Genomic DNA, 27609 nt, shown 5'->3' on the forward strand with positions numbered 1-27609 from the left:
TTAAATATAAATGATTTTAGTTAAATAGTTTAGGAAATATTTAATTCACGTATAGGAATAGTAATGAAGACATAATATATTGAGATTCTTCACCAAATAAATTTCCTTAGATAAAAATTATAATATCTATAAAATCTTTTAGATATTTGAAAATTTAGATTAACGATCAAGATTTAATCTACAAATAAACGATTGCGATAAAATCTTAAATGCATATATATATATATATACCATGTAATTTAGAGGAAAATTTTTTAAAAGGAATATTAACCATTTTATTTAACTTTTTTTACATATATAATGATAAGAAGTATGACTAAATAACCTTCGAATGCATACCACGTTTTTTGGGTTTATTGGGGAGGATGTTGTTGATCTTCGTAGTTTTCCCAAAGACCTCAAAATCTCAAGCTATTACATCAAAAAAGTAGATTACAATTAGTTGTTTTAAAAAAATTAAACACAAAAAGTAAAATATTATGAGTAAACATTGATTAAAAACGATATGAAAGCATGTGGTGTGAAAATTTGTATTAGTTCATCCTTTGTTTTGTGAGATATATATTTTGTCTCGCTTTTGAAATGAATGTAAAGTAAGAAAACATGGAATGGTTTATATAGGCTGTAAAAATGGGGTAGTTAATATTTTATAATATTTGGTTTGATTTAGTTTTGAAAAGAAATAACTTTATTCAATCTCAATCACTAAATTATCGTAATTTTATTGTTAAATATTAAATATTATATCCGAATATTCCATTTTTAGAAGACTTAGAATAACAAATCATGTTTATATTTAATAGGCGAATTTAATTACCATAAATTAGTAAATTGTTATAAATTAAGCCAAATACAATTCCGGGCTCCACCATAAATTAATGATTTTGATATAAACGATTTAGATTTAAATGATTAAGGAAATATATACATATTATGGATTTTAAATGATTAAGGAAATATATATTCAAAGAAAATCGAATAGGATAATGATTACTTAATAAATAATTCTTCAATTTTTAATATATAATGAAATGACAAAAGTTTATTAATAAAAATCTTACAAATAAAAAGTTATATTATCAAATGTATTTAAAAAATGTTAATATAGATTGATTTGGTTGGTCAAGTTAAAAATAGTTTAAAAAGTCAACTACATTGAATATTTCATACTAAGAAAACATGGAATGATTTCTATTAAAACAAATATTAAAATACTCAATGTTTAAAATTTCGATCAAGATCTTTATAAAATATTTGAAATTAAGAAAATCTTGCCAATTAAGCTAAATTTTAGGCATTGTATCTTACAAATAAAGTTAAATATCAAACGTAATAATTATCTTTCCTTTAATATTGAAAACCAATTTTTTTTTTATCAACTGAAAAATGAACGATGGAGATTAAATCTCTAAACCCGATTAACATATCCGTTTAGTTAGTTAGATCCGCGTGTTAACCCAGTTAGAAATGATAATTATTTCATTTTGAAACTATAGTGTAAATTCATTGTGTACTTCGGCTTTAATAGTATAGATGAAATATCATAATTTGACCGGTTTAATTGGAAAGACCGGTACGATTTGGTTAGTGAAGTTTGTCTTCTTCGCGACTCGCGAGCTAAAACCCTAAGGGAAATGCCAAAACCCTGAGAGAATCCATTTCTAGCAATCAATCTGCAATGGGTTTCGCTTTGTGCATTCGTAGATCAGCTTCTAGTTTGGCTTCCGTGTGTGGTCGTGTGGCTCGAGCTCAGGCCGTCTCCGTCATTGTTAATCGCGCTTCTCTTGTTCCCAAGCCATCTCTGCTTTATCCTTTCGTCTCTCGTGGATTCCCTTATTCGACGGCCACTGAGCGATTAAAGTCCAATCAGACGCTTCTACAAGTTATTGACTCCGAAATCAACGTTTCTATTGCTGATGATCACGATGTGGTAATATTTCGTCTCTATCACTTTTTTTTCCGGGAGAAAAACACGAATTAATGGAGGATTTGGTTACCCCAATAGTTACAATCTTGATTTCTGATAGAGAAATGCAGAAGCAGTATTGAAAATTTGACTGATTCTGCGAGTTCACTAACTCAATTAGAAAGCCATAAGCTTCAATAGAGCTCATGGTTGAAGCGAAGTGTAGACTTTTTTTATTTATGCCTTCAATTCAATTCATTTCATTCAGAATTCTTGAGTTAAGTCTGTACATTTTCGAAATTTGATCATGTATTTATATTTTCACAAGTTAAGGCTTTCTGGGGTACATCCGTACAGATATATACATGTTGTGTTCGCATGAACCTGATTTGATTTCTTGATTCTAAGTTTTTTGAAAGCCTACATGGTTCTGGTTTTGTGTTTTCTATATGCAGGAGGATGAGACAATAGCCTCTAGTGACTTTCCTTTCAAAATCGAAGATAATCCTGGACTCCGGACTGTGACTTTGACTAGAGAATACAACGGAGAGCAGATTAAAGTGGAAGTAAGCATGCCTGGTCTTGCCATGGATGAAAATGAAGATGATGTGGATGACGATGAAGATGGTGGTGATGGTCGTCATGAGAAAGCGAATGAAACAAGCATTCCACTAGTTGTTACTGTGACCAAGAAGAGCGGACTCAGCCTAGAGTTTAGCTGCACCGCTTTCCCTGGTGAGGTTGTCATTGATGGTTTGTCTGTGAACCGTCCAGAGAATTCTTCCGAAGAACAATTGGCATACGATGGACCAGATTTTCAGTAAGCAGCATATATATCCCATCTGTTTTAGCCATTTGATAACCCCGAAAAATAACTCCAGTGTTTTTTATTTCTTTTGCTTTGCAGGGAGCTGGATGAGAATATGCGCAAGTCGTTCCACAAGTTTCTAGAGACTAGAGGAATCAAAGCAAGCACAACAGATTTCTTGTATGAGTACATGATGAAGAAAGATAGCAGAGAGTACTTGCTATGGTTGAAGAAGCTCAAAAACTTTGTCCAAGAATGAAGAAGACACACTTTAGTAGAGTAAGAGCTAGATTTTCTTTTATGGTTGCAGATTTCATTTGTGATGACTTTGGAGTTCACAATGGTGTTTTGAATGTGAAATTCGAATTTGATAATCATTGTTAACAACCATAGATTATAAGAGAATCATAACTTCTTTTGCATGGAGATAAAAAAAGAGAAGGTATAAGTTGACATTAAGAGAAACTCCATCCACAACTTGTCCTTTTCCTTTCATTATCTTGATTCATGTGTCATTCATCACCACAACCATCTAAAACTTGACAGCTTTTAACAAATGAATATGAAAAGTAGAAAGACCAATAAAAACTCAGTTGCACCATCTCCTGCTCCTGGAGTCATCATGCACTTAAGTGGAGATTACGGATTTTTGTAGCAGTTGATCTGAAGGCGTTGGGATACACCAGTATTGTGGTTTGCTCTGATCAGGCAGATTCAGCGATTTTAGGGCAGGTAACTCCCCACGTATTCTACTGGGAAGACATTGTCGAAGCATAGTACATCCAGATTCCAAGAATTCCAAGGTTGAAGAAGAAGAAGAAGTGATGTTTGTTTTGTCTGACTAGTTTCATGTGTCAGTTGTTAAAAGTCTAGTGTTATGTTAGTAGCCTAGGAGAGTCTGTCTTTAATCTTAGTGCTAATTAAGGAGTCTGTTTCTCTGTTAGGCTTATATAAGCCACTGTCTTACATTATGAATCAATCAGAGACTTGTTTAACAGAAAACGCTTGCTTATCATTTATTCAACTTGGTATCAGTGACAGTATCTTCACTAAGCTGAAGAGCTGGTGTGAAACTTGAATCCTTCATAAAACAAGTTTGAAACTTGATTTGCTTTCTGCACTAACTAGAAGGTTCACCTGTTTCAAGGCGCGTCTGAGATTCCTTCATAAAAACTATGAACAAATCTCTCATGCTATGCACCTGCAACTAACATTTGCACTTTGTTCTGTTAATGTGGGTCTGTGAATTTAATTAAATAGTTCTTTTTGCTCTCTCAAGTCTGGCCAAGGGAGTACATATGATGAACTAAGTCCAACCTGTGTTGGGAATCCGAATAGACAAGTGCCTGCAGGTCTGATGGTGATGTTTCTTCGTTTGGTAGAAACCTATTTGGCCAGTTTAGTTACTGGTTGTGATCAAGCTGAAATAAAAATCTTGAACTCTATTGTTTGCTTGGCTATTCTAGTAAATGCTAATCTGATTATTTGTAAAGGCCCTGCCACACTAAACTTGAAGTCATTTGATATTTCAGTCTCTTCCAAAATTTATTGGAGGCTCCAACAAAAACTGACCATGTATACTCTTCTTCTTCTTCTTCTTAGTCTTGGAGATGCTCACAATCGGTCGACATCTTCTTCATTAACTTCTTCTTCACTTTATTAGCCTCAAATAAATTCTGCAAATCCACATCATGCTTTATGTTTCACATTTGGAGTTAAGTCAAAACATCTTTCATTAACAAAGTTGAGATATTAAAACTTGCCTTTGGAGGAGGTGGTATTGCACTATTGCATCTTTCAATAGTCTATTGTGCTTGGGTTCGTTACTTGATCAAATCCGTATTTATAAAAAAAAACTTGCCTTTGGTGGCTCCTCCATCACCGTGGTAGTGTAGCAGCAGTCTTGGGATGAGAATTAAGGTAAGCCTGATCAACTCTGTTATCCCTCATTTCCACCTTCCTTCTTGAGAAGGATGTGAAAAAATAGAATATGATGAGATCAAATTTTGACATGGACAATGAGAATTGAGAAATGTATTTCTAAACAAACAATTAAGGATGCTTACTCTCTGTAAATGTTCTTCACCCGTGAGATGAATGGTGAAACTTTGAACGCTTTTGGCAGGAAAATAGCATAAATTGCAATTAAACGGGGCTTATTCACCACTAGATTCACTCATTTCACTGCATAGTTACAAATTACAGTATGGTTGTCGAATGAAACACACATTAAGATAAGCAAGAGGAATATGGTTTGTAGGGTTGCAAGTTTTATTGTAATTGACTTTTGAGTTCACATAGGTTTTGGAAGCGAAATTCGAAATTTGAATCTTGGCGACATCATCCACAAATTAGAAGAGAGATGCAACTTATTTATTCTGTATAGAGAAATGATACAAACAGAAGTGGTGAATCAAAGTTTGCGACTTATAAGGGGTTTTTTGACATGAAGAGAAGCTGCTAAAAACATTTCACTATTATCAAAGACCACTTAAGTAAAGGGATCTTCTTATGATGGTACAAACCTCAAGTAACACTAATCCTATGTAAAAAGGAAAAATAAATCTTCAATCATCACAAAAGTAAAACATAATATGACATTAGCAGAAAAAGAGAGAGAACTAAATCCCATTCTCCACTGCCTCTGTCCTTTTTAAGACAGGAAGGTCCTTATGGGTGTAAGCGATTCCATTGTCTCCATCAACAACTTGTCCGTTTCCTCTCATTATCCTGTCATTCATCACCACAACCATTTAAACTTCACAGCTTTCGACAACTCAATGAACTATGGAAAGACAAAATAGACTTAATTGTACCATCTCGTTGTCAATAATCCTTCTACTCCGACTGGACCACGGGCATGGATCCTGCTTGTGCTTATTCCCACCTATGCATAAGAACAAACCACATTTGACCATAAATTCATTTTATTGACACTTTTCTATTTATTTGGTTTATATATGTGATTTTATATGTCTCTCGTTTTCCCTACCTCAGCACCAAGTCCGAATCTAAATCCATCAGAGAATCTTGTGCTTGCATTGTGGAAAACAGCAGCACTGTAGAGAGCACGAAATGTTAACGAATTAACTAATTTTCAGTATATACAATGTCCAACATTTTATGGGCAGTATGTACATGGGCTATTTACCTGTCTACTTGGCGGAGAAATATATCTGCGACTTCACTATCTTCTGTCACTATGCAATCAGTATGCGCACTGCTCTCATAATAAGATAAGACAAAAGAGTGGCCACACTTATTTTCCAGCACATGCAAAGAATACAGAGCTGTAGGCCCGTTGAAAACTTTGTGATGTTATTATTAGTTGAAATCGGTAATAATTTTACCTTCCATGTTGGTGAATATGATCTATCGCCCCATATACGTCTTCTACAATTTCAACGGTGCAGGCCTTGGAACTGTACTCGTGATGAAACGATTTTGTTTCCGGAATATTCAGTATTGCACTTGCTCTCGGTCCACCATACAAAGTGACACCTGCAATTTGAAGTGCGCATTAAGTCTCTTTGGAAATGGCCAACAAACTAAATACCACCTTAGTTTCAGTTTTTATGGCGAAACAGTCTAGTTTATTATTAACTATAAATCAAAAGTTGTAAGGATAATAATCCAGATTGATAGATAGATCCAATAAACCAGATTCATTTCCCCTAACTAGTATTCTCACCTTTGGTTTGCAGAGCAAAAATAAGATCACTGAGAAAACCATTCTGCTCCAAATCCTTATGTACAAGAAGGGTTTCCTGGTAGGACAAAATGAAAAAAGATGGTGAAGTGAGACAAGAAATAATAAGTGAGCCAAAAACGAAATCACTTTGTATAAGTGAACAGTACTGAAAGAGGTCAGAATCTCTAACCATCGCATTACAGGCTGCTGGATAATCCACCTTTGCATCAGTAATGATGCGCTTTGCCATCGCCAGTTTACATGACTTGTCAACATATACATGACAAATTCCATCTGGATAAACCCAAAAAATAAGCAACGTTCTCTCTAGGCCAATCCAACTTACAAAAATAATGGAACTAAACTTATAAACATACCAGCATGGCCTAGCACTGGGATTTTAGTTGAGTTTTTTATCTGAGAAACAAGTTTGTTGCTGCCTCTTGGGATCACAAGATCAATAACGTCATCAAGCTGTACCAAAAATGTAAATGGTGGGTTCAGTGTAAGTAAAAAGAGCTAATTACTTCTGGTGACTTGCCATTTATTTATCTACCAACCTTGAGCAAATCAGGAATCTCCTCTCTCGAAGTCACAAGTCCTATGAGTTTACCTCCAACAGTCTTTGGAATTGCATCAGTGATCACCTAAATTTTTTCCGGGATTTCACAAATTAGCCAGCTATAATTTTGGGAAACAAGATGACTAAAATGGAGTTAGCTCCAATCTATTAAAGATGAGGCCAATGTACCTTATGCAAGATAGCATTTGATCGACGAGCCTCCTTTCCACCCTTCAGCAGAAGACCATTTCCACTTCGGATTGCAAGCGAGGCTATCTGTTTGATTCATTGATAGAGAATGGTGTCACTGTTAGCGATCAAAATTTATATGTAAGAGCATAAAGGACAATGACTCATGACATACCTGAACAAGTGCATCAGGTCGGGATTCAAATACAATCAGAAGAACACCTATAGGTGATGATGTCTTCTCTAAAATAAGACCATCTGCAACCTGTTACATAGTAATTTGTCAAGAAAAATATGAATTAGACAAATTCTGCATATTAATTCGAGGAAGCTTTACATTAAATGAGGATATTCCTTCCCTGAGTACACATATAAAGTATTGACTTTAAATTACCTGAGTTTTCTTTAATACACGGCCGATTGGATCTTCCATTTCAGCTAGCTGGCGAACGGAAGCTGCAAGGCTTGAGATCTATCAAGCACAAAGAAAATGTAAAAGTAAAAAAACATAGGCCATACAAAGACAAGAAAATTGGTACAATGGAATTAATCACAGTGGATGCTGTCTTACCTTCCCAGGCTTCATAACTAAGCGAGCTACCAGAGACTCTTCATATCCAGCTTCTTGTGCTGCAGCAACATCTAAATCGTTCTCAGCTTTAATTGTTTTCTCATTTGCTTCAAGGGCGTTGGCAATATCGTGTAGAATTTTCTTCCTATCTTCTGAAGATAAGGCCTATAAGCAAATTGCAAATAAGTTGAGTACACTTGCAAAACAAAAAATAATTTTAGTACAGTTGTGAAGCCCCAACATTACCTGAAGCTTTCTTGAGCTTTCCCTGGCAGCAACTGCCATGTCACGAGAAGAAGTATCTACGACCGGAGCCCACAAATGAGCATCTTGATGGAACAGGGTACCAACACGCAGTCCTCTAAGGACTTTACATATATTTTCAGCTGCATACCCACTTCACAAAAACAACAAGAAAAATATCAGTCTTCCATCCAACATTATATGTTTTTTAGCTAATCGATCCGTACCTTATCCATTCTGATATTCAAAGGAATATAAAATACTAATAGTCAGGGGATAAGCTGTGTATAGAGAAAAAAAAGATGCGGTACAGGAAAGAACAGTGCTGTATTCTTGAACTGAAAATATCTCTAATATTTAATTCCCATATATACTGTAGCAGGGAAGTTTATTTCTCGGTTTCAAAATGGAACACTAACAAACTTTACAAGCCATGCACTGCAATTACAAATTATGAGTACGGAAGGGAGTTTTACCTGGTTATAATAACAGGAATGCCACCATAAGCTGCATTAACAGCAGCTTTAACTTTTGCAGTCATACCCCCTCGTCCTAATTTGGACTTTTCGCCGAAAGTAATCTCGTCCTGGTGTTTTTCTTTAACGAATGTGTGGATTAACTTTGAATTAGGATCACTTGGAGGGCCAGTGTAAAGACCCTCAACATCACTTAGAAGTATCAGAAGATCAGCTTTCAGCTCTAGCGAGAGAAGAGCAGCTAAGCTGTCATTATCCCAAAATATACCAGTAGAATCCTGTAGGAGGTTCAAGTACGTTGAAGCTGTAGGTTAGACTAAAAAAAATCAGAGGAACGATTCACTTTAATCATGTATAGTCAATAAGTAACACTCAGAATTTTTATCATATCTCGATGACAAAGAGCAAACGAAAGGCGATAACAAACCTTGTAGGGGGCTCTACGAGTGCTTATAGCATCATTCTCATTGAAAACTGGAATAACCCTCATTCTCAGCATTGCTTTGACTGTTTCACTAAGTTGCTTCCTGAAATCCTTATCTCTAAAACTGCTATCAGTCACAAGCATTTGAGCCACCGTCACATCCAACTACCCAACAAAAACGACAAAGAAAGCAAAACATCAATATTTGAAATGTTTTCCAGTAGTCAAGAAACAGCCAAAAAGAAAGAAAAAAAGGAGCATCACCTGGTCAAACATAGTCTCATAATAAGCCATGAGGCTGCTCTGTCCAACACCCGCACAAGCCTTGCCATCAAGTTCCATTTGTGGCTTCTGGAGGTCTGCAAAGCTGAAAATTCGTATAGAAAAAGAATCAGCACAGAACGAAAAAGGAAGCATATACAACACAGTTACTTATTCCCATTCCTCTCTTAAGACACTTAAAAGAGTTGTTTCCATCACAATAACCTGCTGTTGACTAATTGTCTATAGCGAAGCCTTTGTCGACCAAGACCAACCGCACCAGACGACACCAAAATGACCTCAAATCCATCCGAGTTCAATTCTGCAAGCTGACATTACATACACACAAAAGTCCTTCAAAAAAACCATTTCCTTGATTCTGTTTCCAAAACAGAGCTTAATCAAGAACGTAAAATCGAATGTTTCCATTAAAATGAAAATACCTGCTCACAGATTGCTCCTAAACGCCCAAGAGCCAATCTCCCACCTTTCCCAGTAACCACTGCAGTCCCAACCTGTTCATCAATCAAACTCAAAGAATCAATTAACAATAAAATCGACCAAAGAAGCATATCTGCATACGGGTAGTTACAAAAACCGAAGATTTAGGATTGAAATACAAAAAAGTTTCAACATTTTCCCCAGATTTCTCCGCCGTCAAAAGAGCTCAAATTTAAAGAAAGCAATCATTGAAACAGTACGGATTAACACAGTACGCCAACACAACAACACAAACTTCAAGAGAAGTATCTTAGACTCAACGAAGATGAAATAAAAAAAAAAGTCAAACCCAGAAATGTTATTGAAGACAATCATCAATCAACCAAATGAAAATTGAAAGAAGAAAAAAAAAAAAAAAAAAAAAACCTTGACGACAATACGCTTAACGTCTTTGGCGAAAGCGCGTGAAGGATCGATCTCCGTCATAGTTGTCTATCAAAACGAAGAGGGAACGAGTCAACTTAGTGCGGACTCAGTGGAAGGAAGAAGAAGAGAGGACGTGAGAAAATATGGAATTGGATAATCCGGTGAGGGAGATTCAACTGAGAAGAAGCGAATGGGTTGGTTTTTAAGAGCGTGGACAAAGTTCTGATATTTACTCAAATAAACCCTTTAGCTTTTTCAAAAATCATGTAATAGTACCATAGGTTTTCAAAGTAGATTTTATAACCAAAAAAAAAATTATAATGTTGCAAAATGATCGCTTATCAAATAGCTTATACTAGATCATATGCGTCGTATTATGTAGTTTCGTTGTGGATTTAAGAATTGTATGATTATTTTTGTTGTCGGTTGTTCTTAGCAAATGATTGCTAAACCACCCATGTAATCATTATCTTCTTCTTCTATAACTTATTAGTAAAACACAATGTATACATTGTATAATGTTTTTGGTAATGCTATGTGTCAAATGTAGAATGTATCACTTGTACAATTTTATTTGAGAAAATTGTTTCTACTTCTTTGGTCTAGTTTTTTTATCATAATAGAGTTAAGTTATTTAAAGAACTCATGGCAAATATACATGTCGCAATATCTTAAACTTTGTTACTAATTTACTTTGTAAGATTTTGCCACGATTAGTAGTTGCTATAAATTCTATGGCTATATTGTTGAAATTGTTAGAACTTAAGATTCAATGACGGGTTCAAGAATCTTTTTCATATTATAGTGTAAAAGAAGAAAAAGAAATTGTCGACAAAAAAAAAAAAAAAAAAAGAAGAAAAAGAATTAAGTAGGTTAAGTTACATTATTCATGTTTTTGAACTAAATTTCCAACCACATGGCGGCACGTGAATAGAGGAGATTCTGAATGATGGTGCAGGGTAAAAGAGTTAGGGTGAAGATGCAGAGGATTAGGTCTCGAGGTGGTGGTGGTGGGGGGCATTTCGGGAAATATAAAAATAGGCGGCTGAGAGAGCTTCATGAACGTGAACAACACAAAGGGGGAAGAGACAACAAAGCAGAGTTTGGTTACTTGGCAATATCTCATGAAACTATGAAACTACTATTAACATCAGTTTGAAAATATAAAACTTCCTTTATTCATACGCGGCGCCACAACGTTTCTTTATCATCATTATTATCCTTTTTTTATATAATTTTGCTATCGTTGAGTCCAAAATTCAAATGACTTTGACACATTTTTATATGTATATTAATTCTATACCAATTATTCGTTTCGATGAAAAGAAATAGTGATAATAATACCAATCACCAATGTAAAAAAAAAAAAATCCCTTCTTTGAAGATTGAATCACACTATATATATACAGTATGCTAACTTTCTATATTTTTAGAAAGACATATTATTTAATATCATGATTCATGGATTTAGTTGTAGATATGTTTCTTTGAATTTATTTTGTAAAATCAAATCATTTTAGTTGTATATTTGTTTCTTTGAAAGTTATTGATAGATCCCATGGTAATGACTAGAGGTCAGTTGCCTCCCAAAACTTTTATTTTATATATAAATCTTTTTTGATAGTTTCTAAAGCTAGGTCCACCTATAATCAAATGCTTCGAGTGTTGTTAAGTCTAATTCTAATTATTAGCCTTCCACACAAGTTTATATGAATGGCTACATTAAATCACCTAATGAAATCTATAGCGACTTTACGCCAAATTAGTCTTAAATCCAATAGTATTGTATCCCATATTTATATACTTTTTGAAATCTTGTATCCCGTACGTAAGCCATATATACATACTTTAACTTTTGGTTATCAAATGTCTTAGAACAAATTTAGTGAAATCTTGTAGTTATCCATATTTATATTCAACTACTTGTATTTCTTTCTATAACAAAAATTGCAATATATGTATAACTATAGATGTAAACGACACACCTACTCATCTAAGTTTGTACTTAAAGACTCAAATATATTTGTTACTTTCGCTAATATCAAGTTCTATTCATTCAAAAAAAATATATCAAGTTCTAGTAGCTAGGGGATCACGCACACATGTAAATCCATCTTAGACATGCGTGTTTAATTACTTTCATTCTTTTCTTTCTGTTGTTATAACTAACACGTTATGGTTGATTGATATATAGTAATTAAGTATACACACTAACACACACACACACATATACTTATATCACAAAATATATCTCTAAAGTTTGTTGTATGTTCATATATACTTATCAAGTTGAAAGAGAAATATGGTAAACACATGAAGAGTTATTCGACACGCGTCCTCCTCTATAATTCTAGCTCAAATTGTATATTTGGCCTGTGAAGCAAAGAGCCAAAACAGTATAAATTTGTATGAATACGTACGTGTTTCAAGCTCCAACGTCTGTACAATCTCTATCAGACTATCACATCCGTTTTAGATTACGGTACGCTTCGAATAAACAATTTCACACGGCAGTAAATGATTTATAATCGGCAATCCGTTTGCTAGTCTCCTACAATGCAATTGTTGCCACCAACCAAAAATGATGACAACAACGATTAATACTGCGACTAAACTTATCTGTGGAAAAAGAGATTTAACTGTTTTTTAACGACTCAATGCTCTTTAAACAACAAACATATTTTTTGTTACTCTTTTTTGCGTGTTCTAGTTTTGAAATTCTTGTCTTGTCTTGGCTTTTCTTTTTAATAATTCTTTTTGATAGCAATGTGAAAGAAAATAAATCATAAACATGAGAATAGATACAAATTTTTTTGGAACGAGACCATGTGCAAGCATCGGGTGATCAGTTCAAGGTATACGTATATCAATAAATATTAATCTATCTTACCCCAGTTAAATCACAATTTCATGACTGTAAACACAATTATTAAAACCACTCTTATCTGTTACACGATTTTAAAGTCTGGTGATTGGTTACGTCGGTATGTGTTTGATACCACATACGTATTCAACAAAAAAAAAAAAAAAAAAGGAAAAATCAATAGGACGAAAAGACTCGTAAGTCGTAGTAACTCACATGCTTTATTTCTTTCCTGTTTGGTAATATATACATGCTAAATGAATATTGGATCACATTCCTTAACCACGAATAGAATTCGAAGAACCTAGCTAGTGTCGTAATCTGCCCCATATATAGTTTTACTCTTTGGATCACGCAAAACAATATGGCCGACGCCCAAACCAAAAAAAATACAAAACAAGCGAATATTTATGGGTACAATTATCTATTTGCGTATCTTGGTTATTATCATAGTCGTAGATATGATCATTCTTGGAGTCAAGGTCACTTCCAAGATTTTATACGCCACAGTTCAACTTAAGCGATTTATATGTTCTATCGCATGACCGACATCATCGTATCTTCCGAGCGTTTGCGATGCAAAACTTTTATTCATTGCGTTTCGATCATAAGCTAGTTATTGTGAAGTGTGAACAACACTTAAAATGAAAAATCACGGGAAAACAAGTTGTAACTAGCACGTGAATAAATATTTTGAAATGTGTTGTCATGATTAACATTTTTATTCACAATAGCATGTTGTTGTTTTTATTTGTCAAAAGGGTTTTCATCAATAGTATTTATATTGTTGTTGAATTGTGATTTTAATATTAGAAATTATATTTGATTTATAAAACTTAATTATACTGAATAATTTTTCAAAAAATTAACTTAAATGTAAAATATCACGAAAATTTACTTTTATATTTATAGTTTGTATACCTAATCAAATTCTTACAGTTGACAGAGTTTTGTGTGCCAAGCAGGTAAAAAACCAACTCACCTGACGCCTATCAAATATAGCAAGTCATGTGGTTGATTAACCTGAATCTGTCAATATTGGATTAGATCTGAATCTAATTATATAAAAAAAAACTGATATAATGTATTATGATAGTTACTAATAAAAAACAGTTTTAAACATTCTACTATAATATTGTAGAGTTCAATGGATCCTCACTAATTTAATTTAGTTTATCAGGTTTTTGTTATAATTTTATTTTACGAATCTCGCAGACACCTTGATACAATAGTTAAATGAAAACAATGGATCTAAATCAGTAAATCACACTCTCTGCAACATAAGGAAACACTAGAATATATTATAAATTTTTAATTTTATAATTTTTAATTTAATATTTAACATAAGGAAACACTAAACTCTATGTAATTTTTTTAAGAGAATTTTTGAGAAATACCCTTTTTGGTGTACCCCTTTTTAAAAATACCCCTCTTTCTATCCATTTTCAAAAATACCCCTTTTTAAATATAAAAAATTATAAACTTTTGTGTGGTTAATAAGGTACATCGAGGTCATCATTACTACTGCGAGACTAAATCCAAATATTTATAAGGTTTTAAAAGGTTATAAACGGCATTTATAATGTTTTTATAAGGTTTTTAAAAGGTTTACACAATTTTTATAAGGTTTTTAAATGGTTTTTAAAAGGTTTTTAAAAGGTATTTATACGGTATTTATGAAATATATATATATATATATATAAAATTTTACACACATATAAAGATAATTTGTGTCTATAAATATAAGTTTACACATATGTTTTTGATAAATTTCAAATTTTATAGTGACTTTTTGATAAAACTATAAAGAGGGTATTTTTAAAAAGTGGTATTGGAAAAGTGGTATTTTTGAAATTTCCCCTTTTTTATATTTTGAAGCAAGAGAAGATATTTTGCGAACTCGTGCACACAAAATATATAATAAAATTTCTTATATTTCAAGAAGAAGATATTTTGTTGTGGGTTGACACCTGACAAACTTTGGCAGAGCTTATGTAAAAGAACATGCACCATGAAGTAAGAACACTTCCGAGTTTCGGCCATTACTGCAACACGAGCAGAAATAGTATCAACTCAGCTTCCCATTAAGTAAAAGTTCACCAATTTTGTTTTCTATTAAATAACTTAATTATAAGACAAACTTTGATTGGTCTGGTTTAGTTACAAACTTACAATCGTTTGTTTATTTTTAATTACAATCGTTAGAAATTGTAAATAAATGAAAAGAGAAGGTCACTACGTACGGCTCACAACGAGCGTCCAAAAATGGAAAAGTCGGGCGCCGTCACGTTCAGAGACTATAATACAAGAAGTTTCTTTCTTTCTTTTCTTTTTTTGGTTTTCTTCACGAACCAGAAACCTCGTAGCCGTTTTAGATATTTGTTCCTCTTCATTTTTTTTTGTCACGAGAGTTTTGATAAAAACTTGACAATAACGAAAACCAAATTTACAATGTTACATCTCAACAGTGTTCTGATTGAGTACTGAACATTTTTCAACGATCGGGCTCATCGGATAGATGAGAAAAACTATAGCCTGTAACAATTAATATATGTTTTATAACTTTAAAAATAAAAATAAAAATGACTGGCTGAGACAATAATGAAAAAGTTTGATCGTTATAACAATAATGGAAGTATATGTGTAGTGTTTGTATTCTAAGTTTCTTGACAGAGTCTTTTCTTATATATGTTTTCGAATATACGTGGCGACGAGACGCATATCGAAGAAGAAAAGTCCAAAGAATCATTATCACTGTGTTACTAAATATAAATCCACCCATTTTAAAAGTTAATAGAGACATGTCGACAAGAAATAACAAGTTAATAGAGACATATTTAGCTATTTGACCGACAAGAAAGAAAAAGAGATTAGTATATGAAACTAATTAAACTAAAATTAGTATCATGTGAATAGATGTTATGATAAGTGGCAATCAAAACGAGATCTAGCTTAAGACAAATAAACTACTGAGACCAAAGTTGACTTACCACTTCTGCTACGTGAGTAAAGCATTATTCGACAATATAATTGATTGGATTGCAAAATTATAATTATTTACGAATAGATCGATGTTGGTTAAAAGAAAGATGACTCTCCGATGGTCCGATCCCTTGCGCTTACGTTTGAGAGTCATGAAGTTCGAATTTTCAATATGAAAAATATCTAAATATATACTACTTGTTAGCTCATCGGTGGTAAAGAAAGTTATACACTTTTATTCTTTTATAATATTGTAAATTCGTAGAAACACTAATTTATATTTCTGCTTGGAACTAGGGAGCTTTGCTTATAGGCTAGTGAGTCATACGTCTATGGATCATTTATTATACATAGTTCTTCTCACTCGTATAACTAGTCAACTATACTATCAAAGATCTAGTCCATATACATGCTTGATGCTTCTACATGTTTGACAAGTAAGTGTATATGATTATCAATTCGGCGAGGATTAGAAAGGACATGCAAATATATTAAGTAGCAGTGACATTAAGTTGAACAGGGAGACGTACAGATCCGCCACACTAACAATGATACAATATAATCACTCTGTTCAAAGTCCATTCACAGTTGAAGTGCATGAAAATGGTAGAGGGTGATGAAGGAAACCTCTTCATAGACATGGCTGACGATGGTTTTTTTCCTTCCAACCGCTCTAGTTTTTTTGTTATCTATCTCTGAAATCTATATAACCGATAATGGGCTTAGCTTTCCATCTTTCATCTACAATAATGGGCTTAGCTTCCATCTTTCATCTGCAATAATGGACTTTAGATTTTTTTCAAGTAAAGACCATGTTAATAATTAGGCAAATCAAATTACACCTAATACAAAGTTATTGCAGAATTTGGCAAACGTGCCCCCAAATATGATCTTTATTCACTCCTTTCGTTTTTCCAAATCACAATTTCACCCCAAAAAATTATCATTTGATCAACATGTTTTTTTCTAATCAAAAATAATTTGTTCGAAAGTGGTCTGACTTTTCAACTTTACTTTTTCTCCAAGGCTTAAAAAAAATAAAAAATATCTCAATATTTATTTATTAAAAGTATTCTGAATAATTGGAGCCTCCTTTAAATTAGGGCCCAAACGGTGGCATTATCGGATCATCCAGGGCCGGCGCAACCCTTATTCATAAAAACCTTCGACTCCATTTTTTTTGTTTGTTCCCTTCTTCCTCTTTGTTCGTCGCCGCTTCTTCTCCTCGAATTCTCAAGTAAGCATCTTTGATTTATCCTTCTTAGATCAAACAAACATCATCTTCAAGTAAATAATTTGTAAACCTAAATTGTTGTCGTAACATAATCGATTGCAAAATCGAAACTTTTTTTTTTAGAGACCTATGTTTTTATTTTTTTTGTAAAACCCTAATTTCGTTTTCATATTTCGTTATTGACGCAGGTATACACGTTAGCCTCCTTCCTCTAATGGCGACTCGTAAGTTTTCCTGCAATACTCTAGTGTTTTTTACTCTTTGGGGATTTCTTGTTTATTAATTAGGATTAATGGGATTTGTGGGTAATATGCAGGTCTTCAGTTTGAGAACAACTGTGAAGTTGGTGTCTTTTCCAAACTTACTAATGCCTATTGCTTAGTCGCTATAGGAGGCTCTGAGAACTTCTACAGGTATCTTTTGTTTACTTGGAAACTCGAAAAGTTTGAGTTTTTTTGCCTCTTCTATATCACTTTTTGATGTTTTTTTTTTGTGTGTTATGATTTGTGTAGTGCTTTTGAGTCTGAGTTAGCAGATGTTATCCCTATCGTTAAGACCTCTATTGGAGGAACACGTATTATTGGGCGTCTTTGTGCTGGTTCGCTTACTGAACATCTCCTTTTAAGTTCTTGCTTCAGACCTTCTTGATTTTTTCGCTTTAGCGTAATGAATTTGATTTTTGTGTTTCTCGAATATAGGAAATAAGAATGGGCTTCTTGTGCCTCATACAACCACTGACCAAGGTAATTTTACAGCTCTTCTCACCACAGTCTCCAAGAACTGCATGATACAGTTGACGTATATGAATATAGTAGACATAATAGTAGAGTTTTTGCTGTATACCATTTATGCAACTTGTCTAGAGTTATCATTTTATTTTACGGGTGTACTTTTCTATATCTGAATATGGTTTTGGTGTAAATGTTTTTCTCCTCCATTGTTGATGAATCTGTAATTGGTTGCATCTCTTCCTGAGTTATGCTTATGTTTACTCTGACAGAGCTTCAACACTTGAGGAACAGTCTGCCTGATCAAGTTGTGGTCCAGCGAATTGATGAACGTCTGTCTGCTCTTGGAAATTGCATTGCCTGCAATGATCATGTCGCTCTTGCCCACACAGATCTTGATAAGGTAAGGATTGATGCCCTGCTGATTCTTTTAATGAAACCTTGTCAAAAGCATATCCTTTTTCAGAACTGGCAAGAAATGGTGAAAGAATATGTGTGCATCTATACAAAAGTTTGCAAGGATAATGTCATTAAAACCTTTGCAATCACCTTAATTCTTTTGTAAACTATTGCTTAACGTATGCTCTCTTACTTCTACTGTATGTGTTATGGATGGTTTTATTTTTTTATTTAATATCTTGGCATGTTTAACAGAGTTGTCCATATGCCACTTGGTTTGATGTCTGGTCCCTATTTTTCTTTTTTTTTTGCAATAACAGGAAACAGAGGAAATAATTGCAGATGTTCTTGGCGTTGAAGTTTTCCGTCAGACAATTGCAGGCAACATTCTTGTAGGCAGTTACTGCGCCCTATCCAATAGAGGTGGAATGGTAAGAAGATAAGGAACATTACATCCCTTGGAAAACTTATGAAATTGTCATTGGTTTCTCATTAGAATTTGAATGTTTTGGCTCAAACAGGTTCATCCTCACACCTCAGTAGAAGACTTGGATGAACTCTCAACTCTTCTTCAAGTCCCCCTCGTTGCTGGAACCGTAAACCGTGGTAGTGAAGTTATAGCTGCGGGTATGACTGTGAATGATTGGACTTCTTTCTGTGGTTCAGACACAACTGCAACAGAGCTATCTGTTATAGACAGTATCTTCAAATTAAGGGAAGCCCAACCCAGCTCAATTGTCGATGAGATGAGGAAGTCGTTGATCGATACCTATGTTTAAATTTTGTCTGGATGGATGACACACACAACAACATCCCCAAGTGTCAATGTCAGAGATTTTTATACACTACTGTTGCAAGAATTAGCTGTTTTTCTTATATTTTTGTGTGGTTTTAACAGTTTCGAAGTAATCTGTTAATGTCTCTTTGAATCCGTTTAAAGTATTGATAAGAAAATGCTCGTTGAAATTTCACATATCTTTTGTGGTCCAGATTTATTTCATATTTTAGTGGAGAAGAAACCATTTGTGATATAGATAACGCCATAACGGTTTTGTTCGGTACATAGCCAAATTCTGCATTTCTATGTGTATTGATAAAAAGTTGACACCTTTATCGCTCAACTAGTTTGAAGATTAAACTGAAAGTTAGGACCTTTCATTTCCAATCCCCAAACCCATCTCTACGATTAGAGAAACAGATCCAAAAAATCGAAACTTGGGAATTTTACTTATTTGTTCGTGGTTCTACCATGGCAACTGGTAAATGTTCTGTTTCTCTGTAATCTAACTCTTGTCTTCTAATAAAGTTTATATGAATGTGCGCTTTGCCAAACTTTCTGTGTTCATTCTTTTACATTTTCTGTTTTCATTTTCCGGGGGCGAAAAAATGAAGAAGACGAAGGTGAACTGTCAGCTCGTTACCAAAACACTTTGGATGCATTGTCGTCTTTGATCACAAAACGCAGCCGTTTGGTTAATAACAACCAATCTCAGAGATTCCATTTGCTTCTCCATTATCTCAAGGTTCCAAAACACTTTTAACATTTTGTGCGCCATACCAGAAGTTATGAGCTTTTCTTATAAACTCATGAATGTTTGAAGGTTCTTGAGCTCGAAGACGCAGTCTCACAAATGAAAATCATTCATGTGGCCGGAACTAAAGGAAAGGTACATACTTTGAAAGCTCATCATGTCCATAGTTCATTTAGACTGTACAATGCAGATTTTAAATTCTGTCTATTTTTGTAAAGGGATCAACATGCATATTTGCGGAATCTATTCTACGTTGTTACGGTCTTCGAACTGGTCTCTTCACATCTCCTCACTTAATCGATGTGCGTGAGAGATTCCGCCTGAACGGGTGAGCTTCTGAAGTATACACATTATAGTGATCTTATCGAAGAAAATGTTCAAATACATAGTTTCTTTCTTCAGCATTGAGATAAGCCAGGAGAAATTTATGGACTACTTCTGGTGTTGCTTCCATAAGCTCAAGGTGGGGGTTAAGAACAGAACATTCATATAGATACCTTTTTCGGGGTTTCAGTCTCTCTCATTTCGTTATACGGTTCTACATTAAAGCGCAGGAGAGAACCAGCAATGAGACTCCAATGCCTACTTACTTCTGCTTCCTCGCGTTATTAGCTTTCAAAATTTTTGCAACAGAACAGGTTTTGAAATCTCTTCTCTACTTTAGTAAACTAAACTCATGTGATATGTGAAATATATGTCATTGATGCTACTTGCAGGTAGATGTTGTCATACTAGAAGTTGGCTTAGGTGGGCGGTTTGATGCGACTAATGTGGTAAGCAGAAGTTAACTATTTTCTATGTGGGTAAGATTTAGTTTATCAGGTTTTGTCACTAACAAAGCATATGTTAATATATAGATTCAGAAACCTGTTGTCTGCGGTATTTCTTCTCTTGGATATGATCATATGGAGATACTTGGTTAGTCTCTTGCGCTTCAGTTTCAGAACTAAATGGATCCAGAACGTTTTTAATCACTCGGCCTGTATATATTCAGGATACACTCTTGCTGAAATTGCTGCAGAGAAAGCTGGTATCTTCAAGGTGCTAACCAAAAAACTTCTATGATATTCGAGTTTCTGTTTCCTTCTTGATTGTTCTCTCTGTTGCAGAGTGGAGTTCCGGCTTTTACAGTGCCTCAACCTGATGAGGCAATGCGTGTACTCAACGAGAAAGCTTCAAAATTGGAGGTAAGATTACACAAAACAACCACATCATTATGTAGATGGTTAAGATGATATGTAAGGCTGTTAATCACTACTTTTTGCAGGTAAATCTCCAGGTGGTGGAACCGTTAGATTCGAGTCAGAGACTCGGGCTTCAAGGCGAACATCAATATCTAAACGCTGGCCTTGCGGTTGCGTTGTGTTCTACATTTCTAAAAGAGATTGGTATTGAGGAGAAGAATGGTTTGAATCAGAGAGTATGTTGAAACAATGAAAAACACTCTTAAGTTTGTGAAAATTCTGTTAAGTAGTAACGGTTTTCTTACTTCAAAACAGAGTGGTTTACCCGAAAAATTCATCTCTGGATTGTCGAATGCTTATTTGATCGGACGGGCTATGGTCGTGCCTGATTCAGAACTTCCTGAGGAGATTGTGTATTACCTTGATGGAGCTCACAGTCCTGAAAGCATGGAAGCCTGCGCTATATGGTTTTCAAAACAGATCAAACAGAACCAAGAAAGAAGCCAGAAAATATCAGAGCAGGTAAAGAAAGCTTTTTACAAAATTGTGTCTTAGAGACCTCAATATGTTGATCTTATGTTGGTTATACAAAATGCAGATACTCTTGTTCAATTGTATGTCTGTTCGTGACCCGAGTTTGCTTCTTCCGCGACTAAGGAGTAAATGCATTGATCACGGTGTGTCTAACAGTTTATGACTATGTTATGATGATACAAACAGTGCTCTTTCTAGGATTTTATAAGAAATATCAGCTAAGATTTTTCAACTGTTGTAGGAGTGAATTTCAAGAGAGCCGTTTTTGTGCCAAACGTATCAGTGTACAACCAAGTGGGACTTTCGTCGAACAATGACAGACGTGTGGATTCAATAGCGTGGCAGTTCGGTCTTCAGAGGCTTTGGGACAGTTTGGCACGAGGTGGAGCAAAATCTAATTCAGCAAGTGTTTCTAAAGGCGAACAAGAAGAGAAGAGTTTTGTTTTCTCGTCACTTCCTTTGGCCGTTGCCTGGCTCCGGGACAATGCTCGCCAAAGTAAACAAGTTCGTTTTCAGGTAAATAACAAAAGTACATGTTTATAACATTATGTAACTTCACGTATAACGCTGGTTTCAGAATTTTTTTTTTCAGGTGTGACAAAGTGGTCAATCTAATTGGGATTTTGTTATTTTGGGTGTTAGGTGTTGGTAACTGGCTCATTACATTTGGTGGGTGATCTCTTGAGATTAATCAGGAAATGAATATACTATATGTCTCTCTCTGCCTGTAATAGTTATATCTCAATGTGATGTAACAACCGGAAAGAAAAGATATTGAGACATGATTGAACAACAAAAGATAAACAAAACACGTGCTGAATAAAAACACTAGTAAAGGTCCAACAAAATCTTACAAGTTATACAACGCTTTCAAATGTGATACCACCGACGACGCCAATGTTAAATCATTGCAGGCCTAAGCTTTTAAAGTGTGGATGTAACAATGGAAAAGGAATCTCACCAAAAAAAAGAAGGAAACAAGAGGTGAATCACGTGGCGGTAAAACGTTCGTTGTAGCTAAAACGCTGCCGTTTCAGTGGTTAGTGTTTGCCGTGTAGGTGTGGCGTTGGAACCAAGCGTACTAAGTCTTGAAGCAGAGAAAGAAAAATTGGAAAAAAAGACGAGAGGCACACAAAAAGAGAGACAAAACCAAAACTTTCAAGCAAAGCAATTCAGTCAAAAACGTATACGAAGAGATCTTTGAAAGTTTCGTTCTTTTTTACTCGAAAATTTCAAGCTTGGGTATTGTTTCTGGATAAGCTTCTCGGAGGTGAGATTCAGAATTTTTGAAAGGTTGAGGAGATTGAAAAGATTTGGATTTTGGGCGGCTAAATGGTGATGCAGACGGAAGCTAGGGTTGGTGTTAGCTCAGGGCATGGCGTAGCGTCTTCGTCTCATCGTTTAACGCAGGACCAGAGATCACACATCGAATCGGCGTCACAGCTCTTAGCCGGTGGACTCGCTGGTGCTTTTAGCAAGACTTGCACTGCCCCTCTCTCTCGCCTCACCATTCTCTTCCAGGTTTGTCTTTTCATCGACCGAGGAGAAGAAAAATTCAAGCTTTTGCTGCATTAGAACCACCCAATTGTCGATTTATTGAAGTAAGACCAATTCAACATTTCAATTGCTCTGTGTAATGGGCTAATCAAACGATTTGGGGATCTGTAGATTTGAAAAGCTGAATTGAGGTCTGTGTAAAGAGAAAAAATCTAGTACTGGTTGATTATCCCAAACCTTCTTAGCTACACTTGTGAATGCTTAAAAAGGTAACTTTGTGTTATGTTCTTTTGGACAAATTTCTGATTATACACTTCTTCTGTATCTAGGTGCAAGGTATGCATTCCGATGCTGGAGCTCTAAGAAAGGCAAGCATATTGCACGAGGCATCACGGATTTTGAATGAAGAAGGATTGAAGGCTTTTTGGAAAGGGAATCTGGTTACTATTGCTCACCGGCTTCCATATTCTTCTGTCAATTTCTACGCATATGAACACTACAAGAAGGTCTGAGAATCTATAACTAGCAGTATTTTTTTTTTTTCATTCATAGTGTGGCATTACTCTCCACTGAGCCTAATTCTGATTTTGAACTTTTTTACTCGATTACTTACAGTTCATGTATATGGTTACTGGGATGGAAAATCACAAGGCGAGTATAAGCTCAAACCTTTTTGTACATTTTGTAGCCGGTGGGTTGGCTGGAATCACAGCTGCTTCTGCCACGTATCCACTTGATCTTGTTAGAACTCGTCTTGCTGCTCAGGTTGGAATTTTGAACATAAGTTAAACCATGTGTTCTAAGTTCACATGCTGATTTTTCTGAAGCATTGTTGCATCAGCTGGTCATTGACATTTTATCTTTTGAATTAATGGCAGACAAAAGTAATTTACTACACGGGTATCTGGCATACTCTGCGCACTATCAGCACTGATGAAGGTATCTTGGGCCTCTACAAGGGACTTGGAACAACGCTTGTGGTATTTTCCACAGAAAGATACATACTTTCATAAGTGTTGTATCCTTCCACTTTCATTTTTTCCTGACTAAAGTTTTGTTATTTGATACAGGGTGTTGGGCCTAGTATTGCCATTAGCTTTTCTGTGTATGAATCATTGAGATCTTATTGGAGGTCAACTAGGTAATAAGTCGATCTCAAAATTACAGTTTTGCAGTTTCACTATGTCTCCTAATTATTATTACTCTAAAGTGATTTAATTTGCTTGTTTACATTTTTCTCAAGGCCCCATGATTCCCCTATCATGGTCAGTCTAGCTTGTGGAAGTCTTTCAGGAATAGCATCTTCAACAGGTAGCCATCTTCGCTATTCTTTGACCTTTTTCTTTCTTGTTTCCCTCACTGTTTGATTATAATTTGTCATTCTATCCCTTGCTCATAAACACTGATTGACTTAGCATGAGTACTAATCAAGTTTGTATTTCTGACAAGTATTATATCAGTAATCTCAAACTCAAAAATTCTCTGTACTATGCTTTCAATTCAGAATAGCTAAACATGGGGCATCGTAAATTCCACTATTGCCACAGAATGAAAACTATGTTGCTTCTTCTCATATGCATGCTTCCGTCTCTAGCAAATCTGTTTGATTACCATGCTCTTCTCTAGTTGATTTTTCTCTTCAAGCATTGAACATAGTTTAATGTGAGGAATTTACTTCTATTAAGTGTGGTTACTCATATAATGTCTCATTTGCTCAATGAAACACAAACTATGGTTACCTATATCATTCTCTTTTGGCCCTTATACAAGTTTCACGTCGAGTCTGATTGTTCACGGTTGGTTTATGGTGTATATCCTCCTAATGAAGCTTATCTCATACTGCATCTAACTTCATATCTAATGTAACCAAAACATAATTGCAGCTACGTTTCCATTGGATCTGGTGAGAAGAAGGAAACAGCTAGAAGGAATAGGCGGGCGAGAGGTAGTGTACAAGACAGGTTTGCTAGGGACATTAAAGCGTATTGTTCAGACGGAAGGAGCAAGAGGCTTGTACAGAGGAATCCTTCCCGAGTACTACAAAGTGGTACCCGGTGTTGGGATTTGCTTCATGACGTACGAGACACTAAAGCTTTACTTCAAGGATCTTTCCTCAAAGCTATAACAGTTTAAAATGTTGTTAGGTTTTTTAGGTGTCTATTTTTGGTGAGAGGAGAGAAAGTGAGAAACTGTAAACCAAGAAGCGGAAAATTATAAATGTATACGAAATGTAGAATATTTATTATATGCATTGTTGGTTAATATATATAAATTGAATTAGCGGATTTGAAATTAATATACTCCCTAGTTAATGGCCCATAACGATGTTGGAATTTTTGTAAATGATGTAAAAGAGAATCGTAATGGGCTTAAGTATCCCCAAAAAGCCTTTTAACAAAGGAGCTTCTCACGGGAATCCCACATCGGAAGGCTAACAAGTTTGCTACTGAAAGTTTTGGTATAAATAAACTTCACTCTCCCAGTGTAAAAAATCACGCAGCCATGTGGTGAGCACAAAGCGAACTATTCTTTCGCCTTTTACTAAAGAATACCGTGTGCTCTCCACGCTAAATGGCATACGCCTATTTTTGGAGGGTTCTCGCTTCACCGCGAGTCCCAACAATCACTCTAGTCTGAATATTTTCATGGATTTATTATTGGGCTCAGAAGCCCATTTTAGGTTAGATGCCCAATTGATAAATTGGAACGGGTGTTTTTAAACTTGCAATGTTAAAATAACATAAATCGATAATTCTTCGAAAATTGTCTAAAGAGTAAAGTCAATTAATATTTTTAACTAAATAAAATAAGTTAAACAAAAGGAGGGAAAATTAGAAATTGGGTATTTTTTGGCATTACAGTATTTAATTTTCTCATTCATACATTACACACATACACTTGGAGAAGAAAAGAAGAAGAAGATGAAAGCAAATGGTGGATCTAAACCTTCCTTAAGCTCTTTGATATCTTCTCTGTACGATTTGATCGACGAGTCGCATCAACTTACTTCGACTCTGAGAGCAGTAAGTCGAATTGAACATTGTGTTGTTGTTTCTCCATTTCTTCCCCACTCGCTGATTTTTTGTTTTTTTGTTTTCCCCTTTCTTTTTCAGTGGATGGAGAGCTCAGTATAACAGGTCTTTTGGCGATCGGTGGGACATTGAAGTCTACAGAGCTTCAACTACAAGCTATCAGAGACTTATTGCGTCGAAAGAAGGAAGCTATTCCCAAGGGCAAGATCTCTTCGTTTTTGAATTTCGCTACTCTGTTTGATATCAAGATGGCCAAATATGAGATTGATACTCTCCAAGGACCAATCTCTGTAAGATTTATGTTAAATGTTATTCGAATTGTTACTATATGTTTCAGTCTCGATTTGATTTAGGGTTTATATACTCTGGGACTTGGGGTTAGAAGCAGATTTCATGTTCCTTTATGTTGTCTTGATTGATTGTAGCATCTTACTGAGGTTTATATGAACATGGCAAAGACGTTGCATCCAGAGTTGTTTTCAGATGATACAAATATATGGTATATACAATCATAGCTTGGTGATCTGTTTTGGTTAATCCACAATGTAGACTATGATTTAATATGTGTTTTTGTTTTTGCGTCCTTCTTGTTTTCCAGTTTGATCCAAGAAGAGGCCAATAACAGCACTAGCCCTGAGGTTGGTGTTGTTACTGTTTTGATGTATATTGATTCTGGTTTCCGAACTCTTGTTGTGTAATGTTCTCAGCCTGTTTTTGTGTGATTTCAGGCGATGGTTCTCTCCCCAAGTCCAAACGAGAATATACAGCAGAACAACCAACTTCAAAATGAACCGGTAAAGAGCCTTCTCTGAATCTTAATGTTGTTTGAGATTTGCATATACGTTTTCATTAGATTGGTTATCATGGTTTCTGAGTGATATGTTGCCTTTAGCTCATCATCTCCTACACCCTTTTCTCTGTTACCCCATGAATTGAGTATATATCTATATCTGATCGGTTATTACTGTGAATCCACGGTTTTGCTCCTTTCGTACTTGTACAAGTAACTAGTCCTATAAAACACGGTTGAGTTCTCCTCACCGTAAAGTCCACAGGTTTTGAGTTTTATCAAACACAAATGATTTTCTTACAAAGATATGGTGAAAAACATTGATATGCAGGAACCAGTGAGGCATGAAAGCAAGAAAGACAAGAGTTGGTTTAGTAACAAAAGTTGGATAGGCTCGTGCATGAAAGTAAAGGAGTGAACATAAGGAGCAGGGTGTTTAGAGTTGTTTTACTAATTCGTATCTCTAATATCAGACAGTAGTTAGCAGTTTTCTCTAGTATGTTGAGAATATATTTTATAAACCTTGTCCCCCACTTCTTGGCCCTCTCCTTGTGTCCAAGAGTAATGGTGAGAAAGTAGTCATTACAATATAGCAACACTGATTTTTATATCAGCTGGTAAATAATTGTGCATGGTCTATGGGTATGCTCACTTTTTTTAAAAATGATCTCTCAGGTTTTGGCTTGGTTCACTACTACTTTTTATTGTCTTTATTGTAAAAGTAGTATTTTTTAAACAGATGGCTTCTAGCCTTCTACTGTTAGCTTTCTTACCCAAAGATTCTCTAAAGAATGTAAACTATAGAAAAAAAAAATGTAAACTATATAGTATAATCC

General features: G+C 34.9%; 6 protein-coding genes and 1 non-coding gene across 9 annotated transcripts; 6 read left to right on the forward strand and 1 right to left on the reverse strand.

Annotated features, from left to right (window-relative positions):
- The first annotated feature begins 1580 nt into the window (after positions 1-1580).
- On the forward strand, positions 1581-3098 carry LOC17884899 (uncharacterized protein At2g39795, mitochondrial). The gene is made up of 3 exons (XM_006291599.2): positions 1581-1930; positions 2362-2726; positions 2814-3098. Exons 1-3 carry the CDS (start codon positions 1679-1681, stop codon positions 2971-2973), a joined length of 777 nt encoding a protein of 258 aa, XP_006291661.2. The 5' UTR covers positions 1581-1678; the 3' UTR covers positions 2974-3098.
- A 1967-nt stretch (positions 3099-5065) lies between these two features.
- On the reverse strand, positions 5066-10171 carry LOC17887352 (delta-1-pyrroline-5-carboxylate synthase B). The gene is made up of 20 exons (XM_006290587.2): positions 9999-10171; positions 9575-9646; positions 9357-9460; positions 9135-9237; positions 8874-9035; positions 8447-8724; positions 7974-8124; positions 7728-7892; positions 7551-7628; positions 7332-7421; positions 7157-7243; positions 6966-7052; positions 6783-6879; positions 6596-6699; positions 6406-6481; positions 6065-6215; positions 5866-5934; positions 5707-5773; positions 5531-5601; positions 5066-5444 (listed from the first exon to the last, which is right to left on the reverse strand). Exons 1-20 carry the CDS (start codon positions 10056-10058, stop codon positions 5336-5338), a joined length of 2181 nt encoding a protein of 726 aa, XP_006290649.1. The 5' UTR covers positions 10059-10171; the 3' UTR covers positions 5066-5335.
- A 6795-nt stretch (positions 10172-16966) lies between these two features.
- On the forward strand, positions 16967-19177 carry LOC17885211 (eukaryotic translation initiation factor 6-2). Its single transcript, XM_023782382.1, has 8 exons — positions 16967-17080; positions 17266-17301; positions 17394-17490; positions 17590-17675; positions 17776-17820; positions 18078-18208; positions 18525-18635; positions 18726-19177. Exons 2-8 carry the CDS (start codon positions 17292-17294, stop codon positions 18981-18983), a joined length of 738 nt encoding a protein of 245 aa, XP_023638150.1. The 5' UTR covers positions 16967-17080; positions 17266-17291; the 3' UTR covers positions 18984-19177.
- Positions 19178-19294: 117 nt separating this feature from the next.
- Positions 19295-22263, forward strand: LOC17885341 (folylpolyglutamate synthase). Of its 3 annotated transcripts, none has more exons than XM_023782631.1 (15): positions 19295-19463; positions 19597-19727; positions 19806-19871; positions 19955-20064; positions 20139-20199; positions 20291-20374; positions 20453-20509; positions 20594-20654; positions 20731-20777; positions 20846-20923; positions 21004-21156; positions 21236-21442; positions 21519-21597; positions 21696-21970; positions 22047-22263. In XM_023782631.1, exons 1-15 carry the CDS (start codon positions 19454-19456, stop codon positions 22050-22052), a joined length of 1425 nt encoding a protein of 474 aa, XP_023638399.1. In that variant the 5' UTR covers positions 19295-19453; the 3' UTR covers positions 22053-22263. The 3 variants fall into 3 exon arrangements, with proteins under 3 accessions (XP_023638399.1, XP_023638398.1, XP_023638400.1); XM_023782630.1 differs by having other exon boundaries at positions 22097-22263; XM_023782632.1 differs by lacking the exons at positions 19295-19463; positions 19597-19727; positions 19806-19871; positions 19955-20064 and having other exon boundaries at positions 20141-20199; positions 20286-20374; positions 22097-22263.
- Positions 22264-22344: 81 nt separating this feature from the next.
- On the forward strand, positions 22345-25247 carry LOC17886638 (mitochondrial substrate carrier family protein B). The gene is made up of 7 exons (XM_006291404.2): positions 22345-22975; positions 23281-23457; positions 23567-23716; positions 23830-23931; positions 24022-24092; positions 24195-24262; positions 24835-25247. Exons 1-7 carry the CDS (start codon positions 22787-22789, stop codon positions 25074-25076), a joined length of 999 nt encoding a protein of 332 aa, XP_006291466.1. The 5' UTR covers positions 22345-22786; the 3' UTR covers positions 25077-25247.
- Positions 25248-25449: 202 nt separating this feature from the next.
- Positions 25450-25566, forward strand: LOC111830810. Its single transcript, XR_002834139.1, has one exon. It is a non-coding gene; the product is annotated as a U5 spliceosomal RNA (small nuclear RNA).
- A 318-nt stretch (positions 25567-25884) lies between these two features.
- Positions 25885-27321, forward strand: LOC17886579. Its single transcript, XM_023783406.1, has 6 exons — positions 25885-25974; positions 26065-26273; positions 26409-26482; positions 26582-26621; positions 26712-26777; positions 27105-27321. Coding segments are annotated over exons 1-6 (477 nt in total). The 5' UTR covers positions 25885-25973; the 3' UTR covers positions 27192-27321.
- The last annotated feature ends 288 nt before the right edge of the window (positions 27322-27609 follow it).

The sequence above is a fragment of the Capsella rubella genome, unplaced genomic scaffold (genome assembly GCF_000375325.1).
Source record: "Capsella rubella cultivar Monte Gargano unplaced genomic scaffold, Caprub1_0 scaffold_5, whole genome shotgun sequence".
In the NCBI taxonomy this organism is placed as follows: domain Eukaryota; kingdom Viridiplantae; phylum Streptophyta; class Magnoliopsida; order Brassicales; family Brassicaceae; genus Capsella; species Capsella rubella.

What these genes read in the sequence shown, in the direction of transcription:
- LOC17884899 (XM_006291599.2), top strand. Translation starts at nt 1,679, where the DNA reads ATGGGTTTCGCTTTGTGCATTCGTAGATCAGCTTCTAGTTTGGCTTCC. An exon ending in TTGCTGATGATCACGATGTG is followed by an intron (nt 1,931 to 2,361) that starts GTAATATTTCGT and finishes TTCTATATGCAG; the next exon opens with GAGGATGAGACAATAGCCTC. An exon ending in TACGATGGACCAGATTTTCA is followed by an intron (nt 2,727 to 2,813) that starts GTAAGCAGCATA and finishes TTTGCTTTGCAG; the next exon opens with GGAGCTGGATGAGAATATGC.
- LOC17887352 (XM_006290587.2), bottom strand. Translation starts at nt 10,058, where the DNA reads ATGACGGAGATCGATCCTTCACGCGCTTTCGCCAAAGACGTTAAGCGT. An exon ending in AGATTCCTGATTTGCTCAAG is followed by an intron (nt 6,880 to 6,965) that starts GTTGGTAGATAA and finishes TTTTTGGTACAG; the next exon opens with CTTGATGACGTTATTGATCT. An exon ending in GGATTATTGACAACGAGATG is followed by an intron (nt 5,445 to 5,530) that starts GTACAATTAAGT and finishes GATGAATGACAG; the next exon opens with GATAATGAGAGGAAACGGAC.
- LOC17885211 (XM_023782382.1), top strand. An exon ending in GGCTCTGAGAACTTCTACAG is followed by an intron (nt 17,491 to 17,589) that starts GTATCTTTTGTT and finishes TGATTTGTGTAG; the next exon opens with TGCTTTTGAGTCTGAGTTAG. An exon ending in TATCCAATAGAGGTGGAATG is followed by an intron (nt 18,636 to 18,725) that starts GTAAGAAGATAA and finishes TGGCTCAAACAG; the next exon opens with GTTCATCCTCACACCTCAGT.
- LOC17885341 (XM_023782630.1), top strand. An exon ending in AGAAAGCTGGTATCTTCAAG is followed by an intron (nt 20,778 to 20,845) that starts GTGCTAACCAAA and finishes TCTCTGTTGCAG; the next exon opens with AGTGGAGTTCCGGCTTTTAC. An exon ending in AGAATGGTTTGAATCAGAGA is followed by an intron (nt 21,157 to 21,235) that starts GTATGTTGAAAC and finishes ACTTCAAAACAG; the next exon opens with AGTGGTTTACCCGAAAAATT.
- LOC17886638 (XM_006291404.2), top strand. Translation starts at nt 22,787, where the DNA reads ATGGTGATGCAGACGGAAGCTAGGGTTGGTGTTAGCTCAGGGCATGGC. An exon ending in GAACTCGTCTTGCTGCTCAG is followed by an intron (nt 23,717 to 23,829) that starts GTTGGAATTTTG and finishes AATTAATGGCAG; the next exon opens with ACAAAAGTAATTTACTACAC. An exon ending in GACTTGGAACAACGCTTGTG is followed by an intron (nt 23,932 to 24,021) that starts GTATTTTCCACA and finishes TATTTGATACAG; the next exon opens with GGTGTTGGGCCTAGTATTGC.
- LOC17886579 (XM_023783406.1), top strand. An exon ending in CTCTCCAAGGACCAATCTCT is followed by an intron (nt 26,274 to 26,408) that starts GTAAGATTTATG and finishes GATTGATTGTAG; the next exon opens with CATCTTACTGAGGTTTATAT. An exon ending in ACCAACTTCAAAATGAACCG is followed by an intron (nt 26,778 to 27,104) that starts GTAAAGAGCCTT and finishes ATTGATATGCAG; the next exon opens with GAACCAGTGAGGCATGAAAG.